The sequence below is a fragment of the Trachemys scripta genome, chromosome 10 (assembly GCF_013100865.1).
Source record: "Trachemys scripta elegans isolate TJP31775 chromosome 10, CAS_Tse_1.0, whole genome shotgun sequence".
Classification (NCBI taxonomy): Eukaryota; Metazoa; Chordata; order Testudines; family Emydidae; genus Trachemys; species Trachemys scripta.
In genome coordinates this window covers 2912611-2932805 of record NC_048307.1, presented here as the reverse complement: position 1 = coordinate 2932805, position 20195 = coordinate 2912611, and the positions used below count along the sequence as shown (strand labels likewise).

General features: G+C 44.0%; 1 protein-coding gene across 4 annotated transcripts in view; it reads left to right on the top strand.

Annotated features, from left to right (window-relative positions):
- GRID2IP (Grid2 interacting protein) overlaps positions 1-20195 on the top strand; it is a 102287-nt gene that overhangs the window by 38522 nt on the left and 43570 nt on the right. The window contains exon 1 of one of the 4 annotated variants that reach the window (XM_034784235.1): positions 2173-2590. The exons of 2 other annotated variants lie outside the window; for them this stretch is intronic. In XM_034784235.1, the coding sequence (XP_034640126.1) occupies positions 2457-2590 (134 nt within the window). In that variant the 5' untranslated portion in view covers positions 2173-2456. Of the gene's footprint in view, positions 1-2172; positions 2591-12183; positions 12989-20195 lie in introns of those variants that run through there. One more of the 4 variants, XM_034784236.1, reaches the window with a different exon arrangement.

Here is a 20195-nt window from a genome sequence, read left to right as displayed (position 1 = left end):
GTCTCTGCAATTATTGTTAGCAGCTGAGGCCCTTCCTAAGCAGACAGGTTAATCCCTTCCCTGCCAGTCAAGGGTCAGGGTATGGGCACCCTGTCACACGCCCACTTAAGTGAATGATGGTTTTGCCTGAGTATAAGCTATGTAAGGAGTTTGGTGCAGTACTGAGAGCAGTGTGACAACAATTTTTTTATGAGGTTCAGATGAAGCCAAGGGTTTCCACAATGACGGCAGCTCACCTGTGCAGAGCTCATTCAGAGACTCACTCTGTGGTGTTTGCAGCCGATGAATTGAATGTGACCCTCATAAGCTGAGCTAAATTGAGCAAACTCAACAAATGCCCTTTGGAAGGGAACTGGATGACTCAGAATAGATGAAGTGAGATGGAACCTTTTGCCTGTTAGCTGTCCATTTGAATTCAGCTCAGGTTGCTGAAATTTGTTCCCAACTAATGGTCCCTTACAATATGTGCTAACTACTTGTGCTAAATAATCTGTTCCATCTTGCATGTTGCTGTGAGGCTGGGAGTACCGTTCTGAAGGAGACTCGGCGTGGCTCGAAAGCTTGTCTTGCACACCAACAGAAGTTGGTTCAATAAAAGATATTACTTCCCCTACCTTGTCTCCCTTACCAACCAATGGTCATTTAGTGGCTGAAATGAGTTGATTGTTTCTATCCAGTAGAAAGGTGTCCACATAATAAAAAGCCTGTCACCACAAATAGGCTTCCTTGCTGGCAATCTCAGAAGAAATACCATGCACTAAATGGGTCCTGGAGCCTGAATTCCTTTTGGGAGGTGGTCTGTCAGGTCAGGGTGGAGCAGAATAAATATGGAGATATACCTATCTCATAGAACTGGAAAGATCATTGAGTCCAGCCCCCTGCCTTCACTAGCAGGACCAAGTACTGATTTTTGCCCTAGATCCCTAAGTGGCCCCCTCAAGGATTGAACTCACAACCCTGGGTTTAGCAGGCCAATACTCAAACCACTGAGTTATCCCTCCCCCCAATAGGTAGGGGATTAGGGGAGGCTTGTTGCTGTTCTGTACCTGTGCTGGCGATAAACCGAGAAACTCAGTCTTCTGGAAAAAGAACAGGAGTCTCTAAGGTGCCACAAGTATTCCTGTTCTTTTTGCGGATACAGACTAACACGGCTGCTACTCTGAAATCAGTCTTCTGGTACTTTTCACCAACATTGAAACCTTCCCCCAGCATCTCTGTTTAATTTCCTTTACATTTTCTGTAATGACTCAGTCATTCCTGGTCAGCATGCCATGGGTTTACAAATGCTGAATTTCTACATAAGAAAAGGAGCCCGTGCCTTTGATTTCTTTCGGTGGCTGTATATTCAGCCACTCAATGTGACTGCTGAATTCTTGCTTATAAAAGTGTGTGAGACAGGAAATCATTAGCACCATATGACATCAAAAGCCAGTAAAGTCCTCCGCAAGTCCTCTGCCTGCCCAAGTGACTCCTAGACACAGATATTGTAGTGATATGGGCCACATAAGTTCCTAGATATAGGAAGTACAGATGGACACTGACTTCTGGCCCATTTCTAAACCAGTGCGGTACTTTGCATCTGAAGTCTTGGGGTATCCAGTGACTCACTGTGCATCCAGGAATAGAAGATAAAGAAGCAGAATGGAGACGGGTTGCATGAGAGTATTCTTGGTTTTATCACTGGAATCCAATGGTTTCACAATAAAATACATACAGTCCTTCTGCATGTTAATTCTCTGGTGAATTATTTTAATTGTAGATTTCAGCACAAGTTTAGTAATTTTTTTCATAGAGAAATGGTGAGATTAGGAGTGTTATAATTGGGTCCCCCAGCAAGCCCCTCTGTGGTCTGCCCCTTGGGCAGTGAAACTCTAGCATTTTTTCTGCTGATAGGGCCTTCTGTGCCCCCCCGGCAGGATGTGCATTTAGTTGTCATCTCTCAGCCCACAGTTTAATGTGCCCTGTCTCCTCCCCCAGATCCCAGCACCACAAGTGCATTCTTTCTCTGGTTAAAGCACACCTCTGAATGTGATGCAGATTTTTCCGTGCTGGCATGTATTGTGTGCAGAGTAATGCAGCTTATAAATCCCCAGTTTAGCTGCTAACCCTAGCTGTAGCCTGATTGGCTCTTTTCTTTGCACTAGCTGGATTTAATTTTGGGATGCTGCTGCTGCTGTTGGGTCTCCTCCTTTGATGATTCCTCCATATGCCTCCCTGTCTCCCCCCTTAGTGATTTAACATATTTCCTGCAAGGTGTTTGTTTGGCATACCTCAAGAACCCATAGATTTAGCACACAATCAAATCCCCCTTCTGGAGAAACACTCCCCCTCCCTCCATGCTAGGGTTGATTTTTTTTTTCAAATGGATTTCAGCCCATTTATCCAGAATTAAGCTCCTGCAGATTTTAATTTGCTGACATTTTCATCCGTTTCGTTGTGGCTAGCAGGGATAATGCATGTGCTGTGCCAATTCCTCACTGCACTCAGTCCCCTTGTCCATATGGTTGGTGTACATAGTAAAGTGCACAATTTTAGTTCTGCTCAGATATGATGAAATACAGCAGCGAGAGGGAAAGATGAGCTGCCTCGGGTAAGTAACAAATGAGACCTTTCCTGGTGGAGGCAGGGGGTGGAACTGGAATGATTTTTAACAACTTAATTCCGTAATCTAATGATAACACCGGACACTGCAAAAACTCAGCCTGCTAAAGTTAATTAAAGCTAAACATCCTCCCTGTACAAGGGCTTCCGTCGTAGGTGACTTGTTGGGTCAGTGGGACTCAGCCAAGTAGAGGGAGACAGGGAAACTTTTTCCTCGATTCCTCAGGCACTTATAAATGTCAGACTTGTTTTTTTCAGACAATGACTCCAAACAATGGAACTCTCTTGTTAGTTGGGGAACACCTCTGGGTTGAACCTGGGTATGGGTGTGCGGAGGGGTGTGTGTGTGGGGGGGTGGAATGTCACATATTTAGGTTAGAAAGTGACTGTGTTGTGATTTTGGTAGTTTGGGGCCAGCTGGAATCCCGACAGTGTGAACCTCTGGGCTCTTCTTTCATTTCACAACTGTTTTTATTACATGGAGGAGTTGCAGTATCAGCAGAGAAGTTGCAGCACATCGCTATACTGAAGAGTACCTTCCTAATGCTGTCTCAGAAGGACTGAGTATCTTTTTCCAGATACTTTAAAGGGACACTCAACTTAAAAATCATGTCTTGTAAAGAAACAGATTTCTTTCTTAAGTTACTAACAGTATTTTAGTGAAAATCCAGTGTACTTGTCACTATTTCTGCTCTTTGTTTACATTTTGCATTTCTCTCAGCTTGGACAGTGAACATCCGTGAAGTCGCAGTCACTTTCCGTTATTGTCTGTTTCACTTTTAGGTGCCCAATACAGCAGTGTTTGGGTTAAAAAACTACTATTTTCATTAGAGTTGTTAAGTTGTGGAAATGTTTAACCCTATCACCATCTGCTTGATTGACATTGGACATTAATTGACTCTTTCTATTGCTCTTCAGTGTTATAAAAGCTTGTTTTTACAAACTAGAAATGTTAATGCCATACTGAAATTGATATTGTCCCTTTGACTTGGGGCTTGACTAGCTGAATGTGTGTAGTGCAGGGTACGTTCAGATTCTAATCTTCCTGTCTATTCCACTGACCTCAGATCATATTTGTTCATTAGATGATAACTCTAGGCATGTTATGCAGTTTGTGATACATTTTTATGCACTTTCTTGACGTCTTTTCCTCAGGCTGTATTTTAGTGTAAGGATGCGTTCAGCGGTAAGGTGTGTTACTGGTACTTTCTTGATTGTAAATTATTTGTCCACTTTCTAAGCAACCTACATTTGTTGGGAGAAAACCAAACAGTATATTCCATGAACATCCCCCCTTCCAGGGAGATGGGCGTATGAGTGATTTTTTTTTTTATCACAGTCACTTTAGATTGCTGACAAAGATAAAACCTCTGCCCACCAGGGATTCTTCTATTACTGAAGAGATTCAACTAAGTTCATTTTAATAATGGTTCAGACACAATCTATTTTTCTCGGCATGTTTTTCACAGCAATAAAATTGCTTGGAATGTCACAGTATTAAACTACTACAGCCATCTGTGACACTCACTGGATAAGAAATTTAATTTTAGCCAGAGGGATTTATATATTTTAGATTGTGCCATTTTCCCCACTCCCCCCACCCAAAGATCAGCTCCTCTAAGATATGATGGATGTTTTCTCTGTTTTTATGTGGAAATACTGCTACTAAGAGATATAAATATCCCCATTGGATTTGCTTTATTTTGTCTTGCTGATTTTGTACAGAATTTAGAACTTCAAACCAAAGAATGCTCTCATCTTGTCTAAAAATCCATGCAGATCCTCTGTGAAATTCTGTGCAAAGCAAGAGAGATAAAGGAGGAAAAGCAGCTTCTTGCTTGTTTCCCTTAAAAAACCCACTAATCTTCTAGTCAGACATATGTTAAATGACCCAAAAAAGGAATTAGGGCAGCAGAAAAGGTATCTGCAACTGGATAGCAAAAATCAAAATGAGTGGGAGTGAGGCTCCTTTTACATTGGGGAAAGTTCAAATAGGTCATGACCAGTATAGCCCAATGTAAACTCTCCTGTGAAGATACTACTCTTTGGTTTGACATAGTTCTTTCTCATGATGTCATGAATGGTTTGGTCAAAACAGATAGGAGGTTATATTTTTTTAAAAGTTAAAAATGATTTGTATCTTTTATGTCAGAAAGTAATTGTTCGATTCAAAAATATTTTTCACTTTCTGTAAATGAAACAGCCATGGGAAGCTGAATTAGTTGTTATTTCCAGACCATGGAGTTTAAAAAACAGACTAGACCCTGAATAGAGCAACGTGATTGGATGTGCTTGGAAGAAGCTGTTGCTGACACACATCAACCCTTTAGAGTTAGAAATGCATTGACATGTATTTAGTACCTTGGAGGGATGATATATTTTCACAAAACCTGGAGCCCCCTTTCTACCATACTGAAATATCACTCCTAAAAGCAGAAGTAAGGAGTCCACGTTTCTCTCACTTCCAGCAGTTGTACATCACTAATTCTCCACTAACTTCCAGAGACGGACTCCAGTTTTTCATTGGTATATGTGAGTAAAGGATCAGGCCCACTCTTTTCAGTTGTAGTATGTGGGGGGCATAACTGCTACCTGCATGTCCCTGGGAGTGCAGGCTGCTCTACCCTTCAGGGGGAAGGAGGTATAGGCAGGGTTAAGCGGTCTGCAGAGTAGTACCTAGTAGTGTCTTCACTAAAGTGCTACAGCCACGCAGCTGCACCAGTACCTGGGGCTCACTGGGGACTGCTTTGGCCCCTCGTGTAATTTAAAGCAGCCTGAGGGCTGCTCTAATTTATGTTGGCAGAAACAATCCTTTAGGGGCTGTTATGGACTGCAGCATGGTTTGGCCACACTTTTGCCAACCCTCTGCCTGCTCCCCGTCTGCCCTATCAAGCCGCTATCCTGGCTTTACAGCAGGAGAATCCCCAGCTACCCTGGTAGGGCTGTTTCATGCTGGCTGAGGATTGCCAGAACCCTGGCTCTAACTCCCCTTATACTGTGGGGAAGTTTGGATTCAGATAGGACCCAGGTCTAAATTAAGTAAAAGGAATTCAGATTGTGGACTTGAATTCTCCTATGAAGTCCCTCTGGGAATGGAGGCATGATGGAGAACTGAGAGAGAACTCATGGCCTGATTCCATGTTAACCTTGTCTCTGGTGTAGTACTTTACCCAATGCAAAGGGGATGCAAGGCCCGACTATTCAGATTGGGTGTGTTTTACCCCCCATTTGGCACTGGTGTAATTGAATGCACGAGGTTCAGGGCAATGGAGAATCAGGGCCTTGGAGTCTGGATTCAGATCCAGATCCTTTGCTCTCTCAGTGCACTGGGGCACTGTAAATGGCACACAGTAGGAGTCCGAACAGAAGGAGCTGCAGATGGTAATGAGGAAGGTGCTGGGCAAAATGATGTGTGGGAGCTGACTGCACACACTCCGTTTCACCAGCTAAGCAGCACCTGCCTGCAGGGACCAGTCAGCTGGCTAGAACATGTTGATCTGTTATGAGGGAAACAAGTCAGCCTGCTCTCCTAACATTGTGATCTACAGAGAAGTTGAACCAGTTCATCTCCAGTGTAACATCCCCTTCACAGAGACCAAGTTTGCTAGTGTCTGCCTCATAAGATACCTTTGAGCCTTGCTGGTACTCTTTCCCGGATGGAGTGGTTTCTCACTGTAGTATATGTATTCCATAGACTGGGAGGGCCTCCATGCAGCATTCAGAGTACTACAAAGTGCCGTCGGCTACTGTCAGAATTCTGAGGTGCAGCCTATGGAGGTGTTTGGTCCCAGTGTGCCTGCTCTATCATGATCTGAGGGGTTCTTGTTTGGTTCCAGATGAAGGGTGTGACAGCACAGGGCCTAGAAAAAGGCACGTCTGAAGTAGGGGAACCAAAAGATGGTAGAGTGTCTGCAGAAATAACCCCCTTCCCCTCTCCCACCAAAGTCTAGACTGATTGATTGGAGAGAGGCAGGCTGCAGCTGCTATTGGCAGAGCCTGCACTCATGGGAAAGGTAGGAATTGTTCTAACTACACCACTGCAAAATAACTCTGAGAAAATGGCTCTAGGAGTTAGGTTGAAGCCGGCTGTGCGATCTGGGCATCTACTTTGCAGTATGGGAATAAGTTTTGCTTTGGAGCAGGCTATCAGCTGTCCTGGAAGGGGGAAGGTAAGTCACCACCACAGGCCCTGTGGGCTAGTCCACTACCTGTGTATGTGGCACTTTTCTGTGCAGGGAGGGGCAAGATGTCCCTAGGGGTTAGCCTGCAGCCTGTGTGTGGTACTTGGCAGAGGAGGGGGACGTGGTCACTGGGCCTCTGGAGGTCAGCCTGGAGCATGTGGGTAAGTTGATGCTTGGTTCAAAGGGATTAGGTCACAGCCTGTGAATGGTGCTTGGCATTGTCATTTGCTAAGCTGCTTAGAATAGATGATGCAACAAAAACGTTCCGGTTTGTTTGTTTGTTTGTTTGTTTTGCCTCTAAATGAGAAGTCCCTGTGTCTCGGGTATGTCTCTGAAGCAGGATTGTCAGAATTACCCTTCACAGTAGGACAAAGCCACTTGATCAGAATGTATTAAATTACCTGAGCAGAAGATGACGTCAGTTTCAGTAGCTGAAAGGGATGTTACAAGCCCATGTACTTCTCTGCTGATTCCTCCCAGATTCTGGAGCTCATGTAGTGACAAGTGAGAGCGCCCCAGGGACCACACTCCCATCTATTAATAGGGAAGGTCACCCATTAATGAACACAAAGTGTTACAGTGGCTCCAGGGAAGCTCTTACTGGCCTTTTGTTCTGGGAGATGGTGCCACAGTGGCAATCAATAGTTATCTGAACAGAGGATGGGGTGTGTGAGTGCAGAGGGGATTAATATGGTATCTTCTTCCTGTTAGAAAAACATTCTGCCATGCAGGGGATCTAAACTCAGGGCTAGAGCTGTGGTCCTGGGTCAGCTGGGGTCAGGAATGCTGCCGAAACAGCACAGTTAGCACCTGGGAGAGAGGGAAGGAGGTATCACCTAGTCCCCCTGGTTTTGGTGCTCAAAGCAAAATCTATGGACTCTGAAACAAATCACATCCAGCCCTCAGCAGTTGGTGGGAGGGCCACTTCCACCCAACAAGTGTGATTCTCCTCTGCACTGTCCCTTGTGTAGCTGTGTACACCTGTGCAAAGTGAGTGGAGGGCTAAGAGGAAGAATAGGGGGAAGGAATCCCAGAGGAGTCCCGTTTTCCTGAAAAATATGAAAATATTGGACTTCTTCTTTTGTTTAAACAATACCCATTATCATGCCTCCTTCAAAGTATTGAGCTAATTATCTGGATCAATAAAAACATCTACGTCAGCTTCAGTGGCTATACAAATGATTCCGCTTATCTTGGTTTAGTACCCTATGCCATTACAGACTTCATTTGACTCTTTCCTAGCATTTAACAAGAAATCTGGAACCTGTGTCTCTGCTCTCTTACACCGGAGCAGCGCAAAGCAGCTGGAGAGTACCGGAGTATCAGGGTCTGCGATTTCATTTCCACCTGTGCAACGTGAGTGTAAAACTCAGCCATGTTGGTACGGCAGCATTGTGCATTCGCTTTGCACTGGTGGGAATGACTAGGTAAGGTGCAAGGCAGTGGAGAAATCAGGCTGCTGTTGTATTAGAAAACTACACTGTGACATAGCACTTTGCAATACTGTGTATATTATGCTGCTAACTAGAGATACCTATAGACTTCTCCTTCCCTAATTTCTTCCTTTCATTTTAACTGCTAAAATATTTCACCATGTTCCCTCTTCCTAAAAAAAAAGCATGTGGAGTTCTGATAGAAAAAGGCAGACAGAAGTGACTGCTTTGGGGATCTCTCAAGATAAAAGGTGTTATAGAGAGGACTTTGGGTTATGTTGGATAACCAGCTGAACGTGTGCTCCCAGTATGGTGCTGTGGCTAAGAGGGGTAATGCAATCCTTGACTATATAAACCGTAGAATATTGAGTAGGAGTAAGGAGGCGGTGTTGCCTCTGTCTATAGGATTAGTGAGACTCTGACAGTTCTAGTGTCCACATTTCAAAAAGGATGTGAAAAACTGGAAAGGATTCAGAAAAGAGCTATAAGAATGATTCAAGGTCATGAAGACATGCCTTACAGTGAGAGACTTAAGAAGATCAATCTCATCTTGTCAAAGAGAAGTTTAACAGGTGACTTGATCCCAATCTGTAAGTATCTACCTGGGGAGAAGATTTCTGATAGCAGAGGGCCCTTTAATTTAGCAGTCAAAGGCATAAGGAGCTCCAGTGGTTGGAAGTTGAAACTAGACAAATTGAGACTGGAATAAGGTGCAGTTTTTTAAGTGATGGTAATTAGCCATTGGAACAATTTACTAATGGATGTGATGGGTTCTCCATTGCTTGGAGTCTTTAACTCAAGACTAGATGCCTCTTTCTCAAAAAACCGCTTTAGCTCAACCAGAGGTTATGGACTTTATACAGGAATTACAGGGTGAAATTCTATGGGCTGTTATGCAGGAGATTAGACTAGATCAGGGGTAGGCAACCTATGGCACGTGTACCGAAGGCGGCACTTGAGTTGATTTTCACTGGCACTCACACTGCCCGGGTCCTGGATCACTGGTCCGGGGGGCTCTGCATTTTAATTTAATTTTAAATGAAGCGTCTTAAACATTTTAAAAACCTTATTTACTTTACATACAACAATAGTTTAGTTATATATTATAGACTTATAGAAAGAGATCTTCTAAAACCATTAAAATGTATGACTGGCACGTGAAACGTTAAATTAGAGTGAATATATGAAGACTCGACACACCACTTCTGAAAGGTTGCCGACCCCTGGACTAGATGATTTTAACAGTCTCTTCAGACCTTAAAAATCTAAGGATATTATGGTTCTCCTGAAATCCTTATCCAGTTTATACTCAGTCTTTATGCTGTCAAAGCTCCAATTGATGACTTTGGACAACGTTTTGCATGAGTCAAGACGGGGAAGGCTTGGTTGAGAACTTCAGGATTTGACCCATTGTTCTCTGTCCTGATTTGCTTCGCTCTTCTTGGTTTACAAACAGCTATCACATAATGCCCAACTCAGCATCTGTTCTTAGGTGGAAAAGTGCCTTCATTTCTCTTTAATGATAATTATGGCCACATCTGCAAAACATCTGTGGCTAAACGAATAATTGAGCCTTATATTACAGGGGATAATAGTCTTGTGCACATAAAAATGCATTGTGTGAAAATTACAGTTCTGCGCTTGCTGCAGAAGCTGAAGTAATAATTTCCATTTGCAAATCCTTCTTGCGTACAGCTTGTTTTGTAGAAGCTCTGATGCTCCTGGGTTGTTGTTGATGGCCTGATTCCAAGACAGGCCCTGTAAACACATGCACATGTATTGCTGATTTTCCATCTCTTCTATTCTCTGGGATATGCAGGATCTTTACATATTCCCATTAACCTCTTTAAACCTCTAGGGTACCTTGTGATACCGCCTCTGCTTTTAGGGGGATGGTGTGATATCATACGCAGAATCTGCATTTTGGAGAAATGGCAAACACCACCACATCATAATACCAAGTCAAATTTTGACAATGTCGTGCAGTGTCACAGAAAATATATTTAGCTACTTCCAGTGCTTGGCGGCAGAATGCTTATGTCTGGAAGAGACACGGTTCTGTGAAAAGTCAAGTGGGACATCCCTAATATATGGCTTTGCAGAGCATTAATTGGGCTATTTGTGACCTGAGAATGGACAACTTCAAGCGAGTCCTGGAGGTAAAATGTGGCCCCATATTTAAGTTTAGTAAATAAGCTTTACAGACTAATACAAATGTTAGAAAGAATTTCTTTTTTAATCCCAGTGGAAACAGGTTTTTGTTTTTAAACCACGAATTGTGCCCTGCAACATTTGCAGCTTACACATTGCAGCACCGGGCTAGTGCATAAGAACCTGAAAGTGAGATTGGCTAGATTCCAAAAGTGAATATAACTGACTGACAAATTAAAAAACTGGCATAAATTGTGAAAAGTAAATTATATTTTAGAAAATTAATTCAGTTTAATAACCTAGGCTCTTGCTGTATTTGTAACACAGGCAAGGATGTTTGCATGATAAGAATAAGAGATTTCTTTTTTTTTTTAACCTGGCAGTGTATGTTTAAGGCTGAAGTGTTTTTTCCAGGCTGGTAGCCCTATTGGAGGAATTTATATAGTACAACTCAGATGTAATCCAAATATAGTTCAGTGCTTTAATCCATCCTGAGACGTGTTTCTCGGCACAACTGACAAGCTCAGGGTCAAGTTATTGTGGCGATAAATCAAACATTTTTCATTTTTTATTCCCTTGATAGCTACCTGAAGATAATTTCGACTGGCAGCTCGGCGCCCTCTTTATTAAAAAAAAGAGATACTTTGCTGTGTAGAAAGACAACATTATTAAAATCAAGGGATTTTTTTTTATATAGCTCTAAAAATTGGACTTCCCAATATTGCAGAAATGACGTGGAGGGCTGCTTTACATAATGCAGCTTTTATATCTTGGGGCTGCAGTTGGACTTTCTAAAATTATGTTATCTTTACTGAATAAATAATGTACACTGTAGCATAAATTTACATGGCTCTTTACAACCCTGGATTAAGGCACTGAAGAGTGTGCAGTCTAACAGCTAAATCACCTCCCTTTTCTGAGCCAAATCATCGCAAGGGGCCTCCACTGCCTAGCACCCTGGGTTGTCATCTACCCTTGTGCAAAATGACTGTAAAAATGCACTGTGCATTGTTTTTGCACGTGTAAATGACAGCACGAGGTGAAAGGTCGTGGAGAATCAACCCATTGACTCTAGAAGCTGAGTTGGGCCTGTGTTTGACACAAATGAGAATACTGCCATGAGCAAGGCAAACAGGATTTCCCCTAAATTAGATGAGACAAACATAGGACAGTGGCCAGCAGTCAGATATGGAAGGGTGTGGGGACTATTAATCATGAGAAGAACAGTGGGAAGATTCTTGGAGTAATTGGGTTTGAGGAGCGAGAGGATGCCTGGCAGAGGAAGACGTGAAGACTGTTCCAGTTTTGGGGACAGCATGGTGGAGAGAGGGCAGGAAGCTGAGAATGAGAGGAGATAAAGGACTCGATCCTGCAAGATGTAGAACACCTCCGTCCTGCCAGGGGATGAGGTGGTGGCAGCTCCTGGGATGTAGCCAAAGAGAGCAAGCAGGTAGAAAGACTGGGAAGAAGAGGGAAGGGGATAATGCTGAAGCCCTCGTTCCTGCACTCGGCTCGGGATCACATTGGTCTCAAGTGGGCTGTTTTCAAAATGTAACAGTGATGAAATTGCATTGAGGCATGAATGTGAATGGACAGAAACACAGATAGGCTCCTGCTGTGTGCTTGAAACACCACAAGAATGGCAGCGGCTTCTTTGGCACCATTTCTCATTCTGAAATAGAGCTGGTGTGATCCTTCAGCGCTATTTTGAATCAGGAGCGTAAGGGGAGGAAATGTTGTCGTGGCTGAGAGGGAGAGAAGAATATAAGCTGGAAGGGGTATAAATTGGTGATAGATCCTATATCAATGCAGCACCAGCCCCTGAAGAATCAGGGTTGGGAATAAAGCCGTCTGCTGGAACAGATTTGAACCCATAGCCTTCCAGGCAAGAGGCTCTGAACTGAGCCACAGGAATAAACGCTCACGGAAGGGTAGGTCTGAAAACAGCTAAGCAATCCAGAGTCACTGGTTGCTGTGTTCCTTTAAGGCTTTTCACCCATTATAATGGCATGTAATTTAAACAGAAGCACTTTAGAAGTCAACTAATTAGCACTATCAGAGGCATCCCTCCGGAGTTCAGGAAAGATTGGTGTCCTCCTTTCTTTGCAGTAATGCTACAAGATAGTTTCCAGCTGGAACTACAGAGACCGTGTCTGCAGTTTTAGAGAAGGCAGGAGGCTTCCTTGCTGGGGTATGGGGAGGCAGGGGACAGTCAAAAACATCCCTTGAGCCACTGGGCAAAATAAAAAGCAAAGCAGACCTTAAAAGCAGAATTGATGAACAAGGAAGACCTTATTATGTAGTAAACCCCCAACTCTGGGACAGAGAGTGCAAGAAGCTAGACAAGCGGAAAGCGTGAAAGGGGAGACAGGAGAGGCTTATCCCAGGTACAGTTCATGGGCAAATGGTCCATCTGGATCCATATCCCTCAGCACTGAGGGAGGTGTAAAGTGACAGCAGGTGCACCGGCTGGTGTGTGGTTTGCATTAGTTTGGATCTGACCGTGTCCTGAGTGTGATCCTAGCCTGACTGTCACCTGCCTGAGGATCTGAAGAATCTTCCTTTTGTTCCTATCACACGCTTACCAATGGGAAAGGACCGGAATTTCTCTCGACATTTTCGGTATGTCTTACTGATCTCTCTCTCTCTCTCCATTTATAATGCATGATGTTAGATTTAATGAGGATGTTTCATAATCTTTGGCAGAGCAGACTAATGGGTCCCACCCCCACAAACAGCGTGAGGCTGATTTTACTAGTGACTTCTGTTGTTGCCGTTTTATTAAACTATATTCTTTAAACATATTCTCTTGTGTATCATGTTGTGAAGCAGGGAGGTGAGAGTCCCTCTTGATATGGCTCTGGGCTGACTGCACTGGGAATATTGTTGTACATTACCAGAAAGATACTGAGAAATTGGAGGGTGTTAAAAGAAAAAACAACAATAAAAAATTCATGGGGCTGGAGGGATTGGGGAAAGATTCAAAGAGCTGAATGCATCTGGTTTGGTTAAGCCAAGTACACAACAGAAGTCTGAGACATGTAATCGCTGAAGATGAGGAGGAATTATGTAGAATGATACATAATATAGGCGTAATGGGATGAAACTAGGAAAGGGAAAAATTAGGCTGAATATGAGGGGAAAAACATCCTGACAGTGAGATGCATCAGGCTGTGGAACAGTCTCCCCAAGGGAAGGGATGTTTCGGGTTCTTAGAACTAGACTGGTCAGAACTCCATTGTTTCGGGTTCTTAGAACTAGACTGGTCAGAACTCTAGGAATGAAAATACTGACGAGAACAATCCTGCACTGTTAGGAAGCTGGACTGGATAATCTCATAGGTTTTTTTCCATCCCTAACTTCTCTGATTGAATCTTAGATCTCCAGTGGAGGTGCCATTCTTAGCTATAGAGTCAGCCCTAACGGACTTGGAGCTCTGAACAAGCTTCAGGCTTCTCTGTTTGCTAACTGTGGTCAGAACTTGTTCCCAATCTTCTATCTGAATCTTACTGGAGGTCAGGACTGTGGAATCTAAACTGCACTGAAAGTCTGCAGTTCAGAAACCATACCTGACACAGAAATCACAGCAAACTGGTTCTGGTTAACACATCATTAGTGCACAGCTGTTTCTGGAAACCTCCACTTTAAAAAAAAAAAAAAAAAAAGGGGGGTATCTTTTGCAAGGTGCTTTACTGGGTATAGGAAATAGTGGGAAGGAAGGAAATACCTTGTCTCTGAAATATAAGTTGGAACAATGGGATTTTCCTATATTAAGACAGACAAATCACTACAGCCTGTTTTGTGAGTTTTTAAAAGCATGATCATAATACATATACTGCAAATCCTTTGCTCATATTAATTAAACAAAGAGAAACAAGTGGTCCTTAGATACTATGGTGACAGGGGTCTTATAAAGATCCAGGTTAGATAAAAACGATGATTCCTTTTAGAATAACACAGCCTTGTTACATGTGCGTTTGGCTCTGAAGCTGGGAACGTGCATCCCGCAGATACACAGTACACATCTATAGCAGAGTGAGCTTTGGAAGAGGAGTCTGGGCGGACACAACTCTCTAAAGCCTTGTCTATCCTGAGAAATTAACGGAGTTGGAACATGTTAACTAACATTTTTACATAGCACGATATGAAACACAATTTTATCCTTCGTATGGACTGGGATGCTCATGTTTAAAAGTGTGTAGCACACACTTACCTAACAGGTTTTAAACCTGACAGTCCTTGTTCACACCAAGGGCAAACTCATTTAATGTCAGTTTGGTTAAAACGTGTTAATTAACACGTGTCCTGACAATGTATTTTCCCATAATAGACAAGGCCAAAGAGTTATGCTCTACACTCGGGCACAGTGGCAGGACGCCAGCTGTGGGGGATACCTTACTGAAGAAGATGAGACGTGTCTAACCCTGACCATGTTCATATCTAGGTGCAATATAAAGCCTTCTTCCAGAAACAGCAGTTTCCCTGGTCCAGCCAACTATCAGGGAGATAGCCAGGGAGGAAGCAGAAAGCAAGAAGGAAAGCGAAAAACCAAAACTTCTCCCAGGCATGTGCACACAGGGAACAAGGGGAGCTGTGAGACAATTGCCACGTAGGGCATGCTCAGTGCTGTGCTTAATTGTGGTACACAGCATAGTTACTACGGTGATGGGCACCTTAGAAAAACCCAGGGTAGATTGAAGAGTGAGCAAACTCAGGGGCATGGATACCCCATGCTGACTCTTTTTTTCATCCCATTGACATGCACATATTGTGGTGGTTGCCACAGAGCAGTTGCACATGATCAGATTGGCCTTTCGTGCTAGATGTACACAGCTGTACTCCAGCTTGGGTGTGTGTGAGTGAAGGGAGGGTTAGTTTCAAGCCCCATATATATGTTGGACTCTAAATACAAACATGGAAGCTATTACCTTTCTCTTTGTATAATCAGTCAGCAATTTCCAGGGCAGAGTATACAGTCAGCCTAGAGAGCTTGGGGCCTGATCCCTGGGCTCCCCTATCACTAGGTCATCTGGACAGTTTGTGTTATGAAAATGCAGAACATTCGGAGAGCTTGTAGTCACCCTGTTAGCAGCTCTGCAGCCTTGGCTAAAGCTGCAGACTAAATACTGCTGGCACATGGGGTCAGGTGTAGCTCCTTAGACTTCATCCGGAATGTATGGGAGATGGTGGTAGCCCTCTGGAAGAGGGGTTTATGCTCTGGTTCCCACCAGAGTAGAAGGAAGTGTAACAGCTGCCAGGCCTGAGGAAAGGACCCCTAGAGGCTGCCAATCTGGGGTCAGGGAGTGTCATTTTGGAATTACTTTTTTTTGTCAATGAAACCAGAACCAGGGTGAGGGTTTTCAACTTGACAGTGAATGTGAAGAGTTACTCAGGAGCTGTGTGGGGACGATACCAGCACCAGGGCTCGAGATCCCCACGAGCAGCATGGGGTGGTATTTTATGTCATATCAAGATAACGCAATGCAGGGCTTGGCAATGTTCTGTATCGCCAAAGTACTGCAGTATATTGATGAAACCTGGGGACATATCTGCAGTTAAACCATTTGCTAGTCTTCACTGACCTTGTTCCACCATCCTATTTCAGACCTCAGAGCAGAACCTTAACGGGAGACATAAGCTGTCAGATCAATTTATTTTGCTACTGGAATGACTGCATTCTGCAGCACACCATGCACAGCCAGCTAGAGAATATCCAAGAAAGACGCTATAACTAACGAGCATGATGACTAGTTGTGGAAGTTTGGAGTGATGACTCAGTGCAGATGAAGGCTAAATTGTCGAGCTGTCCCTTCAGATTTATGCCTGCTTAAGGTGAAACGCACAGAATGAGTTAAACAGTGATTTCTGTGAGGAACGTTCCTTTAGCTAGGCAGCAGGGATACTGAGCATGGAAATACCTTATAATTAATCTGTTATAAAGTATTTTCTTCCTCCATGAAATACTCTTGATACCTCCTGGTTCAGTGAAAATACTGTGGGCTACGAAGAGACCACTGGCATCTGTGACGTTGCTTTTTGGGAGAACTTTAGTGAAGCAGGAAGCAGCCTGAGAATTTTACAGAGCACAAACATGTGTATGTGCTGAATGCCCACATCAAGGTTCGATGGCCAGGGAAAAGGGGAACTGCATGCCTCCCCAAGATCGGGTTAGTGGGAGGAGAGGGTGCTGAATGTCACCTTAGATTTGGTTAAAGGGGATGGAGTTGTGTTGAGTGCTCTGATGCCTGGCTAGTGGGATCATTCAGCATAGAAACCTGGACTTAACTCAGTTTTCATTGTTGCTTTAATTTGCTTTGGTCCTGATCTGAGAGTTGGCAGGGACAGAAACATTGCACAGATACACTGTGTGTGATCTGAATGTGTTTTCAGCGCTCCCAGGTATTGGCAGGGGCCTTCCAAGGTACCATCCTCGCCACTCCCATAGAATCACACCAATTAACAATGGTGAAAGGCCTGCGGTTCCTAGTTTGGTGGGACAGATGTCAGTTTAGTACCTTGGGACTTTTGTGCTGTGCACTCTGGGCTCCTCATTCCCAGTATAACGCAAAGTCTCTAATACAATGCAGAGCCTCTGAGGCAGGTTCTTTGTGCCACCACCAGTTGCCTAAGCAGATTTGCAGTTGTCATTTCTACACCTGCAGCACAGAGGGGTGTCTTTATTTACAATAGGGCCTGATTCTCCTCAGCCTGGCATCGTGCGTCACAAGTTACTTCTGTGCAAAATGGGTGCATCCAGTGGTGAGAGAGCAGGGAAATCTCATTTGGTAGCATTTTCACAGCAACTGCACAGGGCTAAAGGCAGCACAAGGTATAAGCCCCTGGAGAGTCAGGGCCCAAAAGCCATGGAAGCTGTGTCAGCATCTAGTGCAAGAGCAAGTTATGGTGCCGTCCTGTCACAGATCCCTGAGAGCCTTTGCTATAGGGAAATGCTCTCTTGCTCTCTGTAATAAGATAAAGAACAAAGCTTTAGAGAGCACATTCAGCTGGGCTGGAGGTCCCCACAGAGATGACTGACTCTCCTGCTGTGCCCTGTCCCATTATGCACTGGGCATCATGGGATGGATTCTTTGGGGACTGTCTCTGCTTCAGTTTTAGTAAAGCCCTGTGTAGCCAGAGGCTCAGCACATGAAGTGAGGGTAAAGAACTGAATGTTTTATTTTCAGTCAATGCAGACCTTGTGTGTACTGAGTTACCAGGCCATTCTAGGGACCTGTTTTAAGGAGTAGCGTAGTCATTCCACCTGTGACTTTTCTAGGACATTACAATGCCCTCTAATGGCAACCATAAAAGCCTGCTCCCTGCTGAATCGCACAACTTCTGAGAGACTCGGGCCGAATCAAGCCCAGAGCTGATCTGTGGGGAGCTGGGACCATGCTATCCCTTTGCTGTGCTTTCCAATAAACTTCACAGATGTACGCTGCTTTGATGAAGTTGCAGGGTGTTTGTGGTCTAATATAGAGCGTTTACTCAGCCACCCCAAATGTCACTGGCTTTTTGCTAAGCTAGTGCATTATTGCTAACAAGGAGATTTAGTGCTCAGATGCGTCTTTAATTCAGTGGCCTAGCAACATGGATGCAAAAAGGAGAGCTGCATGGTATAACATATTGTAGCAGGTGCACTTTTGGTGCACAAGTGAGTATGTCTGTGCCAGCTGCACAGCCCTCACTCCCTATTGGGGGTGTTCCCAGACCAAAGAATCAGGGGAGCAACATCGGGCTTGGGCTGCGATCCAAAATACTCTAAAGGCTCATATTTAAAAATTTATCAGCTGGTATCTGATCTGTTCAGCGCTCAGACAGATTCGATAACACCTGCTCCCTTTGGAGAATTACTAAGGGTTCAGATCACATCACTTTCAGAAACACCATTGCATTTTCCTAGATATAAGGTGTGCAGAAAACAGTGTCTTCAACGCCACTGAATAGTGGGGCTAAAGGGAGTCCTTCCACATTTTGCGCACACAGTGGATTTTGGTATAGCTGGGGCGCAGTCAGCCCCATGGCCAAATAATCCGACCTCAGTATTCAGTAGGCTTAGGAACTCCTTTTGCATTTGGATCCAGTATTCACTTTGTGCCCTGCACCATCGTGTAGTGTTACCGATCATTGCTAAACAGTTACATCCCCCCAGCTGCATTCTAGTGGTGAGTGATATGGTTCTTGTGTAGATTGTATAGTTATGAATGAAAGGCAGCATGTGAGTAATTATCATTTAATGGTTTGTAAAATGCTCTGAAGATGAAAAACACTTCATATGGTTTTAGTGAGATTATTATACCAGTCTTTTACCCTCATTCTTGCTAACAACTCCTAATTCTTTAACACTGAATAAGTTAATAGTGCAACACTTAAAATATCCCGTAATCATGTTTATAATACTAGCTGTAGTTTCTCTCTGTTGTGGTTTTCATTTAAAGAGTGTGGGCCAGCTCTCATCTGGTGTGAATTGGAATAGCCACATTGGCTTTGCCAGTTTACACCAGTTGAGGTTCTGGCCCTCAAATTTTAACAGCAAAAAAAAAAAAAAAGGTTTTTATTTTGCACGTAGAGAGTCCAGCGTTTACCCTCGTGGGGAAACAAAGCACAATGTAGTGGTTAGGGCACAGGACTGGGAGTTCTGTTCCTACCTCTGAGATCAGTTTGCCATCTGCACCTCAGCTTCCTCGTCTGAGAAATGGGGATGATGTTGTCCTACTTCCCAGGAGGGTTGCAGTTAGTGCCAGGTGAGCTATTTGTTGTCACCTTTTAAAAAAGGAATGTAATCCTCTCTTCTGTGTCAGTGTGGGGGGTTGTGCTGACTTCCCAGCACACAAAACAGAGCAGTCAGGCAGCCTGCAGTCAGTTGTGGTCCCTTCTTCCCAGGGCCACTTTTATAAGAGTTTAGAGAGAGTCCAAACAGAGCAAAACTGGCAATAGCAAAACAAAGACAGCAACTACAACCACCACTCCCCACATGCAGACCGGTAAGCAGGGCTCCAGTAGTGCTATGCAGCCTCCAAGGCAGCCCTTCCCCGCTCCCTCTAGGCTGCTGCATTAACCCTTTAGGGTCGGGGCTAGGCAGTGTCCTTGTGTCTTGTCACAGCCACTTAGTCACAAACACACTGTGATTGTTATGAACGTGTTCATTGTTTTTTTTTTAAACGATCACCAAATTTAACATAGGCATATTTCAGTCTCAGGGGTGCTTGTGAGCAGTTTGTTGCTACTTATTATTAATGTATGAGCACTAGTTTTGAGTTCTGCGTTTCACTATGAGGGAGTTAAAGCCGTCATTGTACTTGGTAGACGTGGGATTCAAAACCCTCCCTCCTCCCACTACCCTGAATTCATCCATTTTTTCCAAAATCCCCTTTGATGAGTTGCCTAAATAAAGGGGGACAACACTCCTGGGAGCTTGATGCCTTTGACGGGTGCAGCTGCAAATGCTAAACCTTCCTGCTGCAGCAGAGACACTCGTTATTTTCTACGCACAGGCAGGGATCGTTTTTCTTTTAAATGTATTTTAAAATGAATGTTAATGCTGGCAGAAGGGGCCAGATTGCAGCTTGGGATTCCTCTGCTTCTCCACAGAACGGGCCCGGCCCAGGCAACAGGAGTGCTGTTCCTCACCAATGTGGGTGAAATTTGACCTGGAGGAACCACTCTACGATTAGAGTCCTCATGGCCCAATCAGTCCCAGGGCTCTAGATTACCATCTAATGCCATTTGTGAAGGGAGTTGAAGTGAATGGATGGCTGCATCTCAGAACTGGCCTGACTCCCACAAACTCATTTCACAGAAGGCACCAAACAGCAATCAGATGGTAATG